The 17,625-nt window shown below is 34.6% G+C and overlaps 1 protein-coding gene across 6 annotated transcripts in view; it reads left to right on the top strand.

Annotated features, from left to right (window-relative positions):
- Matcap2 (microtubule associated tyrosine carboxypeptidase 2) overlaps positions 1-17,360 on the top strand; it is a 44,742-nt gene extending 27,382 nt beyond the window's left edge. For 4 of the 6 annotated variants that reach the window (XM_015490226.2, XM_048786463.1, XM_048786461.1 and 1 more), the window contains 5 exons: positions 856-999; positions 1,531-1,663; positions 2,466-2,771; positions 9,471-9,568; positions 14,504-17,360. In XM_015490226.2, the coding sequence (XP_015345712.1) occupies positions 856-999; positions 1,531-1,663; positions 2,466-2,771; positions 9,471-9,568; positions 14,504-14,662 (840 nt within the window). In that variant the 3' untranslated portion in view covers positions 14,663-17,360. Of the gene's footprint in view, positions 1-855; positions 1,000-1,530; positions 1,664-2,465; positions 2,772-9,470; positions 9,569-10,860; positions 10,931-14,503 lie in introns of all 6 variants that reach the window. The other 2 variants (XM_048786459.1, XM_048786460.1) reach the window with 2 other exon arrangements.
- The last annotated feature ends 265 nt before the right edge of the window (positions 17,361-17,625 follow it).

The following is a 17,625-nucleotide window of genomic DNA, read 5'->3' as shown; positions in this document are numbered from 1 at the left end:
GTGTGTGTGTGTGTGTGTGTGTGTGTGTGTGTGTGTGTGTGTGTATGAGAGAGAGAGAGAGAGAGAGAGAGAGAGACACTAGGGATTGAACCAAGAGGTACTCCACCACTGAGCTACATTCCCAGCCCTTTTTATTTTGCGACACTGTTTTGCTAAATTTCTTTCTTTCTTTTTTTTTTTGTAAAAGAGAGAGAGAGAGAGAATTTTAATATTTTATTTTTTAGTTTTCAGCGGACACAACATCTTTGTTTGCATGTGGTGCTGAGGATCGAACCCAGGCCGCACGCATTCCAGGCGAGCGCGCTACTGCTTGAGCCACATCCCCAGCCCTGTTTTGCTAAATTTCGCAGCTTGGCTTTGAAGTTGGTAATCCTCCTACCTCAGTCTCCTGAGTAATAGGGATTATAGGCGTGCCAGTTCTTCAGTACATTTTTAAAATTTTGAATTTTTTTTCAATCCAAATGGTAATTGTATGTAGGGACAAGTATAGAGACATACCTTCCATTCTAAGTTCTACCAAAGCACCAGATGATCTTAGAGAAGCTAAGAGCTCTATGCCCAACTTCTCAGCCAATCAGATGTCAGCACTATAGATATATAGTACTTGAGCTGGTCTATCTTCATGTTAAGGAGAAAAGAACACAGGGAAAGAGAGTATTTCTAAGTGCATAGGTTGTTGGTGGAAATTGAGTAGAAATTAGTTTAGCTTAGAAAAATGTGTTACTTCATTTTCAGGTTAATTTCATAGTCAGTAAGCCAGAAGAGGTCATGATGATAAATAAGATTATAGCTATCTTATTATTTATCTCAAAGTAATATGAAGTTATTTACTTTCATTATCTTTTCCTTTTATAGTCCATCAATATTATGGAGCTGACTTTACAGAAATATGGAAGCTATGAAAAATTTGAACAAGCTACTGGTGGTAGTTTGTTATCTAAACCTCGAATCTGGAATCATGTTAGGAAGTACATGATGAAGGAAGGCTGCCTGGGAGAGGTATGGATCATGAGTGAATACTACAGGAGTTGGCTGTGGCATTCTAATACTCAGTGCCATATAATTTTTTCCTGCAGGTTTTGTTTGCCAACCCAAATTTACTCCTTATATTAGTCACCGGATTTCTCACTAATAAATATTTTAAGTTCCTCTTGTCTTGATGTGTTCAGTTTCTTTGTATTTCTTCTTTTATTACTGACATTTCTGTGTAGCTTGTGGGATTACAAGAAAAACTTGTTAAATGAGGAGTTTTTCCTGAGAGTCTCTCTTATTAGTAGTCTGATCGTAGTGGCCAATCTTAGAGCCTTGGCACTGGCAACAAACAGAAATCTGTTGGTCCTTCTTTTGCATCATTTTAGCCAGGGCTATTTGAGAAGACCCCACAGGTAAAATTTTAAGTTCTCTGTTGTTTTCTGTGAAAGCTTTTTTTCCCTTACCCCTTTATATTTTGTGGTGTGTGTGTGTGTGTGTGTTGTGTGTCTGAATGTGTGTGTGTGACACACATATTGTCCCCTGCCCCTTGCTCCTTAGATTGTAGTTCATCTCACTGAGGACCTACTTTCCCGTGCTTCAATGACAGTAGTAAATGGATGTCCAACTCTGACCATCAATGTTTCCACTGCACGTGAGCATTGGCTGGAGGGAATGCTGAGGCACGAAATAGGTATGAGTAACACTTTTCCTTTTTTTTCTATTTGTAATATCAGGAATTAGCCCCAAAGAAATATTCTTAATAGTATTCAGCAAAATGTCACGAGGTGTTTAAGCTTTGGTTGGACTAAAGGTAAATTATCTATATCTCTTTTCAAATTAGATTTTTTAACTGTGGTAAGCTTGAAGTCACTTAACTCCTCTGGATTTCAGTTCACTCACCTTAAACTGAGGGGGTTTAGTGACTCTAAGATTTTTTAAAAATATCAGTCTGATTCTTCTCTCTTAACAATATAGTTGTAAAGGTTATACCCTTTCACATGAGACATATGGACCTTGTAAAGACAGCAGCCTACTTTAGACCTCAAAGGCTTAGGCTCAGGTCATTTTCTACTTTGTTTTTATCTGTAGGTACACATCAATTTAGTTTTAGAACTGTTTATGCAATATTTTCTATGAGTTTTCTGTTACTATAACAGATAAGTGAGGCAATCAACTTGGAATACGTTTATTTTGGTTGACAGTATTGGAGTTTTCAGTTCAGGATCATTTGGCCCCCTTGCTTTTAGGACTGTGGTGAGATTGCACATTATAGTAGGAGTGTGTGGCTGAGCAAAAATTCTCAACTCACAGCTAGAAAGAGAAAGGAAAAATAAGGGACTGAAATAATCACTGCCTCCAGTTACCTGAAGGCCTCCCCCTGGGCCTTTCTAGCACTTAGGCCTTTGGGGGGCGCACTAGCTCCAAACTTTAGCATTTTCTTTGGAAAAGAATTTTTAAAAGAATGCCTTTTTTTTTATTATTCTTTTCCATAGGCACACATTATTTTCGAGGCATTAATAATCTGCAGCAACCATGGAATAGTTGGACTGGTCGTAAAAAACATGAGCTAAAGCCAAACAATCCTACAGAAGAAGGACTGGCAAGTATTCACAGTGTCCTGTTCAGAAAAGACCCCTTTTTATGGAGGGCTGCCCTCCTCTACTACACTGTTTATCAAGCCAGCCAAATGTCTTTTTGTGAACTCTTCAAAGACATTGGCAAATTTGTCAAGGACCCTAATACAAGGTGGGATTATTGTGTACGAGCCAAAAGAGGATGGACTGATACTTCTCAACCAGGTAGGTGTCTCTTGACTGTGGGTTTTTGACTTAATGATTAGTTATCTAAGTGATTCTAGTCATATCCTAATCTCTTAATTTGATAATTCACTCACCTATGAAAAAAAATAAACCTTTGTTATTGAGACAGAACCAATTTTCTAAAAACACATTTTCTCCACTTTACTCTTGCCTAGCTTATTTTTAAAAACTTTAGACCAACAATATGGAAAGAATAGTATAGATGAAATATTCCCTTCATCTAGATTCACAGGTATTAAACTTTTTTTTGCCATTTTTACTTTATCTCCCTTTAAAAACAGTATATTTCCAAGAGAGGTGTGCACACACCTATAATCCCAGCTACTTGAAAGACTGAAGAAGTAGCAAGTTGAGGCCAGCCTGAGCAACCTAGTGAGAGCCTATTTCAAAATAAAAATAAATCCCTATCTGTGGCAGAGTACTTGCCTTGCCCACAAGAGGTCCTTGATCCTCAGTACTGAAAACGGGGGTGGGGAGGAAGCTTTCTTGAGATATAATTCACATACTTTAAATTCGCCCATTTAAAATGTAAAGTTTAGTGGGTTTTAGAGTATTCAGAGTTGTGCAGCCATCACTACTAATTTCAGAATATTCTCATCACATCCACCCACTGCAAAACACCCATATCAATTTTCAGTCATTCCCACCAGTGTATGAGTACTCCTCTTCCCTGTCCTGTACCCCTGCCAACCCCCGCTTTTTTTTTAAACCCAGAGGCATTTTACCACTGAGCCACATACCCAGCCATTTCATGTTTTATTTTGAGACAGGGGCTCACAAAGTTGCTTAGAGCCTCACTAAATTGCTGAGGCTGGCCATGAACTTTGGGGTCCTCCTGCCTCAGCCTCCTGACCCACTGAATTATAGGCATGCAACACCATGCCTGGCTTTTTCTACATATTTGCCAATAATTGCTATGTTCATTTTGTAAACTAGCATTATTATTTGAACTTCCCAGTGGTTATGGAGAGGTAACTTATTACAGTTTTGCATTTACCTGATGACTAATGACATTAAGCTTTTTAAAATTTGCTTATTGGCCATTTGTGTAGCTGCTTTTGAGTACTGTCTGCTTGGTCTTTTCCCTATTTTTAAATTGGATTGTCTTTTTATTATTGAATTACAAATTATACACACACACACATATTTTGTAAGGTTTATGATTTACAAATATTTTCTACCATTCTGTGGGTTGTTTTTTCACTTTCTTGATGGTGTTTTTTGACTTTTAAATCTAAGTTTTTTTAAGTTGGTGTATTATAATTATACATAACAATGGGATTGGATGTTACATATTTATTATATATGCACATAATTTGGTCAGTTTCATTCCTATCTCTCCTTTCCCTTCTCTCCTCCCTTCTCCAGGTTCCCTACCTCTCTTCTACTGGTTTCTCTTCTATTTTCATGAGATCCTACCCCTTTTGTTCTTTTTTTCTAACCTCCACATACAAGAGAAAACATGACTTTTGACTTTGAGTCTAACTTATTTCACTTTGTATAATACTCTCAAGTTCCATTCATTTTTCTGCAAATGACATAATTTTGTTCTTTTTATGGTTGAAAACTCCATTGTGTGTATATACCACATTTTCTTTATCCATTCATCTGTTGACAGATACCTAGACTGGTTCTGTAATTTGGTGATTATGAATTATGCTACTATAAACTGAGTTCACCTATATCACTATGGTATGCTGAATTTAATTCTTCTGGATAAATACTAAGAATAGTATAGCTGTTCCATTCCTAATTGTTGTTTTTTGCTAAGAAATTTAGCATTTCTTTACTTTTAAATTACCTAAATTGATTTAGTTTATGTTTGAAGGCCACTCCATAGTCAAAATGCAAAATTCAGAAGGTAAAAAATTATGCAATGGAAAGTAATTTTTTCCTCATCCATGTCTCCAACATCTAGTTTTTAAAAATTTTTATTAGTTCCAATCAGTTGTACATAACAATAGAAAGCTTTTTGATTCATTGTATACAAATGGAGCACAACTTTTTATTTCTCTGGTTGTTTACAATGTAGAGTTGCACCACATGTGCAGTCATACATGTACCTAATGATGTTCATTTCATTTCACCATCTTTCCTACCCCTATGCCCCCTCCCTTTTCCTCCGTCCCCTTGGCCCAGTCAAAGTTCCTTCATTCTCCTCCTCACCCACATTACAGATCAGCGTCCACTTATCAGACAGAACATTTGGCCTTTGGTTTGGGGGGATTGTCTTAATTTGCTTAGCATGATATTCTCCAACTGCATCCATTTATCTGCAAATGCCATAATTTTATTCTCTTTTAATGCTGAGTAATATTCCATTGTGTGTATGTATGTGTGTGTATGTGTGTGTGTGTGTGTGTGTATATATATATATATATATATCAGTTTTTTTATCCATTCATCTACTGAAGGGCATTTAGGATGGTTCCACAGTTTAGCTATTGTGAATTATACAGCTATAAACATTGAAGTGACTGTGTTACTGTAGTATGCTGTTTTTAGGTTCTTTAGGTATAGAACAAGGAGTGGTATAGCTTGGTCAAATGGTGGTTCCATTCCAAGTTTTCCAGGGAATCTCCATACTGCTTTCCAGATTAGCTGCAACAATTTGCAGTCCCATCAGCAATGTATGAATGTGCCTTTTCCCCTTCATTCTTGCCAACACTTATTGTTGTTTATATTCTTAATAGCTGCCATTCTGACTGGAGTGAGTAGTTAGAGTAGTTTTGATTTGCATTTCTCTGATTTCTAGAGATGTTGAACATTTTTTTATATATTTGTTGATTGATTGTATATCATCTTCTGAGAAGTATCTGTTCAGATCCTTGCCCCATTTATTGATTGGGTTATTTGTTTTTTTGTTGTTAAGATTTTTGAGTTCTTTATATATCCTAGAGATTAGTGCTGTATTTGATGTGCATGTGGTAAAAATTTGCTTCCAAAATGTAGGCTCTCTATTTACCTCACTGATTGTTTCTTTTACTGAGAAGAAGCTTTTTAGTTTGAATTCATCCCATTTATTGATTCTTGATTTTAATTTAATTCTTGCGCTATAGGAGTCTTATTAAGGAAGTAGGGGCCTAATCAGTATGATGGAGATCGAGGCCTACTTTTTCTTCTGTTAGACACAAGGGTCTCTGGTTTAATTCCTATGTCCTTGATCCACTTTGAGTTGAGTTTTATGCATGGTGAGAGATAGGGGTTTAATTTCATTTTGTTGCATATGGATTTCCAGTTTTCCCAGCACCATTTGTTGAAGAGGCTATCTTCTCCAATGTATGTTTTTGGCTCCTTTGTCTAATATAAGGTAACTATAGTTATGTGGGTTTGTTTCTGTGTTCTCTATTCTGTACCATTGGTCGACAAGTCTATTGTGGTGCCAATACCATCAATGAAATTGAAACAAATTAAACAATTGAACAAATTGACAAAACAAAAAGTTTAAAAAAATAAATAAAATTGGCAAACCCTTAGCTATGTTAACAAAGAGAAGGAGAGAGAAAACTCAAATTACTAACATTTGTGTTGATAAAGGAAATATCACAACAGACACTACAGAAATACAGAAGATAATTAGAAATTATTTTTAAAACTTACTCTCCAATAAAATAGAAAATATTGAAGGCATTGACTAACTTATAGAGCGAGCCTTATGATTTGCCCAAATTGAATCAGGATGATATATATAATTTAAACAGATCAATTTCAAGTGATGAAATAGAAGATGCATCGAAATCCTACCAACCAAGAAAAGCACAGAACAGGATGGATCTAGAGCTCAGTTCAACAAGACCTTTAATGAAGAACTAATACCGATACTCTCCAAATTATTTCATGAAATAGAAAAAGAGGGAACACTTCCAAACTCATTCTGTGAGGCCAGTATCACCTTGATTCCAAAACCAGGCAAAGATACATCAAAGAAAGAAAACTTCAGACCAATATCTCTAATGAATATAGATACAAAAAATCTCAATAAAACTCTGGCAAATCAAATACAAAAATATGTCAAAAAGATAGTACACCACAATCAAGTGGGGTTCATCCCAGGGATACAAGGTTGACTTAGAGATAAGAATCATGATCATCTCAATGATGCAGAAAAAGCATTTGACAAAATATAGCACTTCTTCATGTTTAAAACACTATAAAAACTAGGGATAATAGAAACATATCTAAACATCATAAAAGCTATCTATGCTAAACTCCAGGCTAACATCATTCTAAATGGAGAAAAATTGAAAGCATTCCCTCTAAAAACTGGAACAAGACAGAGATGCCCTCTTTCATCACTTCTATTTAACATAGTTCTTGAAACACTGGCCAGAGCAGTTAAATAGATGAAGGAAATTAAAGGGATATAGATAGGAAAAGAAGAACTCAAATTAGCACTATTTGCCGATGAAATGATTCTATACCTTGAAGACCCCAAAAATTCCACCAGAAAACTTTAAAAACTAATAAATGAATTCAACAAAGTAGGAGGATATAAAATTAACACCCATAAATCAAAGGCATTTCTATATATCAGTGATAAATCCTCTGAAAGGGAAACGAGGAAAACTACCCCATTTACAATAATTTCAAAAAAATTAAAATACTTGGGAATCAACAAAAGAAGTGAAAGATCTCTACAGTGAAAACTACAGAACACTAAAGAAAGAAATTAAAGAAGACTTTAGAAGATGGAAATATCTCCCCTGTTCTTGGATAGGCAGAATTAATATTGTCAAATGACCATACTATCAAAAGCTCTATACAGATTTAATGCAATTCCAATAAAAATCCCAATGACATTTCTCATAGAAATAGAAAAAGCAGTCATGAATTCATCTGGAAAAATAGAAACCCAGAATAGCTAAAGCAATCCTTAGCAAGAAGAGTGAAGTAGGTGGCATCACTATCCCATCTCCTATTTAGATCTTTTTGTCTGCTTTAGTGGTCTGTCCCCAGGGCTTTCCTGTTATCCTTGATACCTCGCCAGGGCACATCACTTTTAGACCAATCCTTTTTTTTCTTATCTTCACATATTTTTAAAAGCTTTTTATTATGAAAATTTCAAATGTACATAAAATAAGTATCATTAAGGTGCTGCATCCTCAGTACATTCCCTGATCCTAGTCATAATTGACATTTTACAACTGTAATTCGTCCATCCTTCCATGTTCTTGTTTCCAAGTAGTATTGTAAATCCAATTCCAGCATCATGTTCATGAGTAGTTCAGTGTGTATCTCTAGCTGATTAGAACAGTATTTTCCATAATTCGTATGCTATTAGTATACCTAACAAAATAATAATTCCTTAATATATGATTATGGTAGAAGTTTTGTTCATTTAGTAAATGTAGATCAAATTTTTATTTTTTAGATGTACACAAGTTATTTCAGGATGGGAAAAAGGTTTTCTTTGTAAATATAACATCTTTTTCTAACTAGGCTTAGATCTCATGACCTGTTCCTAACTTTCATATTTTCTTTGTCCTCCTTTTGTTTTTGGCAGTACTAAGGATTGAACCCAGGCCCTTGCACATGCTAGACAAATGCTCTATTACTGAGTGTGTCCCAGCTCTTTTTTTTTTTTTAATATTTATTTATTTTTTTAGTTTTCGGCAGACACAACATCTTTGTATGTGGTGCTGAGGATTGAACCCGGGCCCCACACATGCCAGGCGAGCACACTACCACTTGAGCCACATCCCCAGGCCCCCAGATCTTTTTTGTTTTATTTTGAGACAAGGTCTTTTTAAGTTGGCCATGTTGGCCTCGAACTTGCAAGTCTCCTGCCTTAGCCTCCAAAGTAGCACTCATATTTTTTCTATTCCTAGCCCTATACATTCTTCAAAATCTAGTTCTAATTCTTATTTTTACATAAAGATACAGTATTTTGCCCAGGGTGTTTTTAAACCATAGTATTTTCTTTTTAAGGGTGGGGGAAACAAATGTTTAACAACAACAATAACAAAAAGAAACCCAGCTGGGGTCTGGGATTGTGGCTCAGCAGTAGAGCTCTTGCCTAGCATGGGCAGGACCTGGGTTCGATCCTCAGCACCATATAAAAATAAAGGCATTGTGTTGTGTCCATCTACACCTAATAATAATAATAATAATAATAATAATAATAAAATATTTTTAAAAAGGAACAGGGCTTTCTAAAATTCCACGTTTCCACATAGCTGTGTCCCATTTTTAAAACCTAACTGCTCCCAAACTTATCCCATTTTTTTCTCACCCAAATGCCTTCATTGCACCATGGGAGTTAGAGTATGATTAATTGACAGAGGTAGGATGATTATTTATTAAGACTCATGTATTTTAAATTGTCAGCCCTTAAAATGACAAGAAAATGTTATTTCAATTAGGGATAAAAGGGTCTTGGGGAGGGACTTCTTAGAGGGAAGCTACCAGTCTTCTTATTGTCTTGGTGCTTTTCAAGACCTCAGAATTTATATTATGAAGATAGTTAAAATAAAAATAAACATTGGACAATTACATTTTTATTTTTGAGGTGCTATTTTTGAGCTTGCCAGGTAATTGCTCTGACACTGATATGTACCCCCAAACACAAATTAGAATTTTTAAAATACAGGACTGTTTCTACAGTGAAGAAAATGAGAATCTAATTTCTTAGTAGTATTTTTGAGCATCAGAAAGTAAATATTATTCTGGTTCCTTCAGGGTGTTTCAGTAAAGACCAGGTATACTTAGATGGAATTCTTCAAATCCTTCGATACAGAGACTCCATAGACTTTCATCTACTCACTGCCCTGGGGAAGGTAAGTAAAGATCACATATCACCAAACATACTGGGTCAGCATTTATTCTAGTTTGATTTGATTAAATGAGACTCAAATTCAAACTGTTTTTACTTTATTATTGGAGTAAATTTTCTTTATGTGATAACAGAAGGGAAGTAAGAAATAAAGGAATAGAAAAATTGGGAATATGTATAGTTTTATTTTTATATCAGTTTTTTTTCTGAAAAGAAGTTTCTTATAAGCATCCCTTTCTAAAAGCATTTTAAAGTAAGCTACAGCTGTAACACTTCCCCTGTAATATCTCTTAAGGACAAGGATATTCTGTGGCATGACCATACAATTTTTCAAAGAAACTCTTCATTGATTCAATATAGCACTTAAAATATATACTTCAAATTTTCTTAATTGTCTCTAATATATTCTTGTAGCTCTTTTTGTGATCCAGGATTGGATCAAGAATTATTCATTGCTTTTGGTTATAGTCTTTCATCTTTTTAAATGTAGAATAGTCCACCCACTCCATTCTTTTTGTATTTTCATGACATTTTGAAGAATTCAGGACAATGTTCTTTCTTGAGAAATCCTACAGTTTAGATTATTAGATTGTTTCCTCCTGATGAGATTATAGTAAACCTCTTTGTCAAGGATACTGCGCAAGTGATCTGTGTATTTTCCATTGCATCACATAGAAAGCACATGTAGTTTTGCACCTTTACTGGTGATTCTGTGTTTAATCACCTGAGTAAGTTAGTGACCACCACGTCTTTCCATTGTAAAGAAACCTTTCTCCCATGGTATAAATAAGTCAACTTTGGGGCAATATCTGTTAATAGGCTGTTCTCTAACAACCTTTTAAGGAATGGTGTTAATATCCATAGATAATCTTTGCCCACTTATTATACCAATGACAAAATAGAGATCTAATTTTCTTATATTTCTTCTTTTATTCCCCCCTTTTTTAATAGTAGTGGACTTATATTTTTATTCAACTCTTTCATGACTGCTCCTTTTTTTCTTAATGTCTCCATGTTTTCTGGCAAAGTAAAATATCCTGGGCCTATCTTATGAACTTCTTACCCAAATCTGAGATTAGCCATTTTAAGGAAATATTGCTTACTTTTAGTAGGTAATGGTATATAGAAAATAAGCTCTGAGCACCAGGTCTGGTCTTGCAATGGGGGACATTTTCAATGAGCAAATCCTATATAACTCTTTTAAATCATATAGCATTTTAATTCAAATCAGACCTCACTGAATTTTTTCACATTTCCCCTCATTCCATATTTTCATCTTTTTTTTCTTAAATTAAGAACCTCATTCCCCAGTGTAAGTACAGGCATCTCAGATATTGCACGATTGGTTCCATACTACTGCCACAAAGTGAGTATCACAGTAAAGTGAGTCATACAGAGTGTTTTGGTTTCACAATGAATGTAAAAGTTATGTTTGTGCTATACGGTAGTCATTAAACTTAGTAGGGTTATGTCTAAAAAATGTGTATACCTTAATTTAAAATATTCTATTGCTAAAAAAAAAATGCTATTATCTGAGCCTGCTGTGAGTCATATCTTTTTTGCTGATGGAGGGTCTTGCCTTGATGTTGATGGCTGATGATTGATCAGGGTGATGGTCATTGAAAGTAGGGTAGCTGTGGAAATTTATTAAAATAAAGACAGTATTGAGGATTGCCACATTGATTAACTTTTTTTTTAATGCCATTTGATAGCATTTTACCCATAGTAGAACTTCTTTCGAAATTGGACTCTTCTCAAACCCCATTTTTTTTAATATCAAAAAGATTATGTGATATTCTAAATCCTTTGTTGTCATTTTAACAGTGTTTACAACATCATCAGTAGATTCCATCTGAGGAAACCACTTGCTTTGTTCTTACATAATAAGCACCTGTTTGTCCATTAAAGTTTTATCATGAGATTGAAGCAATTCAGTCACATCCTCAGGCTCCACTTCCAGTTCGAGCTCTGTTGCTTTTTCCACTACATCTGCACTTGAGCCCTCAGTCATCTAGGAGGGTTGGTATCAGCTTCTTCCAAACTCCTGTTAGTATTAATATTTTGACCTCCCATGTACCTCAAATGTTTTTAATGATATGTAGAATGGTGAATCCTTTCCAGAAGATTTCCAGTTTACTTTGCCCAGATTCATGAGAGGAGTCATTATATATGACAGAGCCTTACAAAATGTACTTCTTAAATAATAAGACTTGTAAATTGAAATAACTCCTTGATCATAGGGTGTACAATGGATGCTGTGTTAGCAGACATGAAAACAGCATTAAACTTGTATATTTCCATCAGAACTCTTGGGTGAATAGGTCATTATCAATAAGTAATAATATATGAAAGGAATCTTTTATGAGCAGTAGGTTGCAACCATGGGCTTCATATATTTAGTAAACCATTTTGTAAACAGAGATACTGTCATCTCGGCTTGGTTGTTCCATTTATAGTACATAGGAAGAGTAGATTCATTATAATTCTTAAGGATCCTAGTACTTTTGGAATGGTAAATTGACTTCTACTTAAAGTCACCAGCTACATTAGCTCCAAACAAGAGAGCCAGCCTACACTTTGAAGCTTTGAAGCCAGACATTGACTTCTCTCTATCTATGAAAGTGCTAGGTGGAACTATCTAACATAAGGCTGTTTTGTCTATATTGAAAAATCTATTGTTTAGCATAACCAGCTTCATCAGTTTTCCTAGCTAGATCTTCTGGATAACTTGCTTCATCTTGAATCTTCTTTTAAAATTAATTTTTATCTGAATTCTTAAGTGTGCTGGTGATGACTTCTTTCCAAAACCTCATGAACCAACTTCTGTTAGCTTCAAACTTTTCTTCTTCAACTTCCTCACCTCTGTCAATCTTGAAGGAATTGAGGAGAGTTAGGACCTTGCTCTGGACCAGGGTTTGGCTTAAGGGAATGTTGGGGCAGGTTTCATCTTCTATCTAGACCACTAAAATATTTTTCATATCAACAATAAGGCTGTATTACTTTCTTATCATCCATGTGTTCACTGGAATGGCATTTTTAATTTCCTTCTATAAACTTTTCCTTCACAACTTTGCTAGCTGTTTGGCATAAGAGATCTAGCTTTAGGCCTGTCTTGGCTTTTGACATGCTTTTTATACTATGCTTAATCATTTCTGGCTTTTGGTTTATAATAAGACGCCTATAGACTCATCCTTTCTCTTAAGGTCTACTTTCACCTAGAGGCCATTGTAGGGTATTAATTGGCCTAATTTGAATATTGCTTGTCTCAGGGAATTGGATGCTTGAGGAGGGGGAGAGATAAGAGAGTGGTGGCCTGGTTAGAGGAATAGTCTGAACATAGACGTTTATTAAGTTCACCATCTTAAAAAAATGAGCACAGTTTTTGGTACCACAAAACAGAATAATAACATCAAAGATCATTGATCACAGATCACCATAATAGAATAATAATAAACATGTTTGAGATACTGTGAGACATTACTAAAATGTGACACATGGACACAAAGTAAGTGCATGCTGTTAGAAAAATATTGCCAATAAGTTTGCTCAGTGCAGGGTTGCTATAAACTTTCAATTTGTTAAAAAAAAAAAAACTATGAAGTGCAATAAAACAAGGTATGCCTATATATCTACTCATTCTGTCCTATCATAAATTCATAATGGTTTCAAAATTACCATACCAATATCAGAAAACCTATTTTCATTACATTTAGGTGTATAAATACTAAGTAATTTTTAATAACAATGAAAACATTAAAATACTAATGAAGTACAGATACAATATGAACATGATTTCTTTATTAAAAAGTCTTCCTATTGAATCTGGAAAAACATTGATCATAAGACAGTATTTTGCTGAGAATAGTGGCATATGCCTGTACTATGAGTTGGGAGGCTGTGGCAGGAGAATTACAAATTGTAGGTTAGCCTCAGTAACTTAGCAAGGTCCTGTTTCAAAATAAAAATTAAAAAGGCTGGGGATGGGGCTGGGGCTGGGGCTCACTCAAGCGGTAATGTGCTCGCCTGGCATTCACAGGACGCTGGATTCGATCCTCAGCACCACATAAAAAAAAATAAAGATGTTGTGAAACTGAAAAATAAATATTAAAAAATTCTCTCTCTCTCTCTCTCTTCTCTCTCTCTAAAAAGAAAAAAAAAGGCTGGGGATGTAGCTCAATAGGTTCATCCCCCATAGTATTTAAAATTAATCATGTTTTGAAATTTAAAGATAAACAGATAATTTTTAGAACTTAAAAGTTTCACCACTAACCCTGACATAAATATCCATTAAAAATTTTTGCTTTTTATTTAGGAGAGATTCAATTTTTTAAAAAAAATTTAAATTCAAAATAAAGGAGACAACTTAAACACAAATCACAATGTTTCCCAAATTAAATATAAAGAAATAAGAATTTAATATATAATTGTATTGATTCTTCTAATTTAATAACTGTTCTGTTCTTTTATTTAAATTTAGGAGATTTGTTTCTTTCATACATATATAAGGCTTAGTTTCTTAATTTTATTTTATATCTTTAGTTGTTGATGGACATAATTTTATTTTTTATTTATTATGTGGTGCTGAGGATCAAACCCAGTACCTCACACATGCTAGATAATCGCTCTACCACTAAGCCACAACCCAAGCTCCAAGTTATCAAATTTTTGGACAAACTGATTTGGGCCCAAAATAGAATGTTAAATCAAATATTGACTGACTTTCAGTCTTCTTTTAATATGATTGTGGTATGAGGGGGCAGACAAATATATTTTTATTTAACATAGTAAAGAAAAGTAAGCCACTGATTCTTGGTATTTTGCAGCTATTAGAGTAATATGACAAATGATTATATATTTCTGTTTAAGACTTCAGGAAAAAATTCATCTTCAAAACTTAACTTATAGTTAGTTGTATATTAACATTGCCCCTTTATTTCAGGTTTCTTATGAAGATGTGGATCGTTTAAAAGGATTGGCAGTTACTGAAAACATGAGGGTCCCTCACTTCCTGCAAGACTATGACCGGTATATGGAACATTTAGAGAAGATCATGGAAGTGAATGAACTGACTGACAGAGAACTGAAAGACCTCATATAGTAATTAGCATTCTTGCAAACATAGTTCAGCTATACCTCCATATATATTACCAATTAGGTGCAGTTAGCACCAACAGATTTATAAAAGAAGAATGAGTTTTTACTTGAGTTTTCTGAAGAATAGTCTTCAGAATTTGGCTGAATTTTTAAGTTAAACAAACCTTAAATTATTTCCCCAAAATATTTCTATAGGCTTCAGAGGAAAGTTAACTCTTATTTTCATCTGAATCTCACCAGAGTCAAATGAAAATACTACTGCTGAGTGTTTTTGGAGACTGTTGGTTGAATCAAGTAATAAACTGAGCACTGAGGCTAGCTCCAACTGGAGATAGGTGAATTTCAGGCAGTGTCATGCTGACTCCAAGGTCATATTATTCTCCTTTGAAAAATTAGTTTGTGACACTCTAGAAGGCTAACTATATCTAAGATTTCTTGTTTCTCCTGTATGTTAAGTAATGTTAAATGGAGGGGAGAAAACAATTTGAAAAGTTTTCATTAAGTCCTTTATTTATTTCATGCACTATTGTTTTAACTTCTCAGTTTATAAGAACTAAATTGAGTCTTTTTTGGTGGTGGCAATGGGGATTGGACCCAGGACCTCACACATGCTCAATACATATATGCTTTGCCACTAAGCTACTCCTCCATGTGCCCCTCCTCTGAGAATTGCCTTTTTTTAAAATCTAGTTATATCTCTTGACTAGACTCTGTTTTCATTTGATGAAATATTGTGCCCCTTTAAATATTTAGCAAAGTTTTAAGGTCTTTCCCTCTGCATAATTTTATATAAATAATTAACAAAAGCTCCAGAGTTGTTTGTCTATACAAATCAAAATAGTTGGAGAAGGGAAAAGCCACTTACCTTTTTTGGAATATGTAACAAGGAAGAGACAGATAGACTAAGTTGTTTGTAAACTTGACCATGCTCTGAAAAATGAAATTTCTAGGCATTCTTATCTGATGAACCAGACCTGTGATATTGGCTCAATATAAAAATCTTAGCAAAAATCAATATTTTATGTCAAATCAGTATCAATCAATATTAAAATCTTTGATTTCATCAACCAATAATAACATAGTTTGAATTTAAAAATGGAAGTTCTGTTTTGCTATATTTCTCCTGCTATTGGCTTATATATTTAACTTTGTAATTGATCCGTTTCAGTATATATTCGTGTGTGTGTGTGTGTGTGTATGTGTGTATACACACGTATACACACTTGGTTTCAAATGGTTCTTCATACAACTTATTGTAATGAATAGAAATAATGTTGCCATAAATACCACAATCAATATTGATACTGTGATTTCTACCAAAAGCTGTCTGAGAGTTTATTTTTACCTCAGTTTAGGATAAAATATGGTGCTAATAGTAGTAGATATATACTGCAAAGCCTGGTCCACATTCATGCTGGAAAATGATTTTAGGAAATTTTTCACAGGGTAGGTTATGTGATTTCTCTCTTCCATATATCTGGAAGGGCTTGTCTGAAAGAAGAATGTTACAGCAAACAGGATATATGTAGTTGGTGCCTGGGGCTTCTTGCAAAGCCATGCATTTCACCTTTGGCAGGAGAGGGCCAGACCCTTTGGAGCATTGAAAGCCCCCCTCCCCAGCTTCATGCCATGCTAGCTGCCAGGTATCCTGCACATCCGTTCAACAGGCTTGCAGCACTGGCAGCAGAGTGTGCCAACTCCTATCAGACACTGGGAATTTACTCTTAACACCTCAAGCGTTTGTCTCCTTGTTAACAGAGTCGTGTGTACTTTCAGCTTTGTGTAGTGTTTTCTGACTTCATCTGAAAATGTATTGAGGGTGTTTGTGAAACAGTATAAGTACAGACAGAAATGGCAATATTTATGACCTGTGATTTAAGCCCAAATGCTTGTAAATTCAACATTGCAGGCACTGCTGATCTTACAGTTTAAATACAAAGGAAACTGTAGCAGCCTTAATTTCCCATTGGAAGGATAGCATGCAGGGCTTCTAGTCCCTGGATTTTAAAGTAGGTGGATACACTCTCTGATTTGAAAAGGAACTGCTTTCTTGCCTTATTGCTTTGGAATAGAGATGAAAACATGAGCATTCTGCAGACAAAAATGACCTTAAATCACAGTGATTAAAAAAAGTTTTAAGTTAGCAGTGAACCAAAAGTAGTTTCAAATTAGCAGAGATACCTGAAGAACATTAAGCTTTAAAAGTTGAGATTGAAGATTAAATAAACCTTTATTAATTCTCTTTCTTGAAGTAGAGGGAAGGTCAGTTTTGCTCCCTAAAACAAAAGTTTTACTCAACAGAAAATTATCAACAGTACTTGGTTAAAGATTGCATTAATTTTAATTGTAATAGTTATTTGCTATAGGCTATTGATAATTAAGATTTCATTAGTTTTGTCTACTATAATTCTGACATATAGTTCGATCAAATACAAATTTTGATAAACTGTTACATTTTAACACCAGTTGGATTTAAAGTAAAATTAAGGTTTGCAAACAAATCCATAGTCCTCATTTCTTTATATTTTCACTTTTGTAAAAGTGCTTAAAATTTGTATTGTTTGTTTTGTATATCTTTGGGCATTTTGTGTCTATCTATAGTAAAAAGAGGTAGCACTGAAGTCCTCAAATGAAGTATATGGATATGTATGCATGTACACTTCTGTTCTTTGAAAATCTAATTATATTTTTTATTGTGGCAATTTTTGTTTTTTATTGTGTGATAATTATTGAAAAAAGACGTCAGTAAATCTTGTTTTCTAGAAGATTTTTTTCCTTACAAAGAAATATTATGTTTGCCACAGCCCACCTTTCCCCTGATTAGTTCAGTTTATATATGGGGTGTGTAGAGAAGGGGAAAACGGGGAGAGGGACAATTTTTTCAAGTTACTACCCTGTTCATTTGGTAGAGTTTTATGCAGAACCTGTTGAGGAGTAGGATCTGTACAGGGTGCCAGAGAACCTCTG

This window comes from Marmota marmota, unplaced genomic scaffold, assembly GCF_001458135.2.
Source record: "Marmota marmota marmota unplaced genomic scaffold, marMar, whole genome shotgun sequence".
NCBI lineage: Eukaryota > Metazoa > Chordata > Mammalia > Rodentia > Sciuridae > Marmota > Marmota marmota.
Note: the sequence above shows the minus strand (reverse complement) of the source record. Positions and strands in the feature narration are given on the sequence as shown.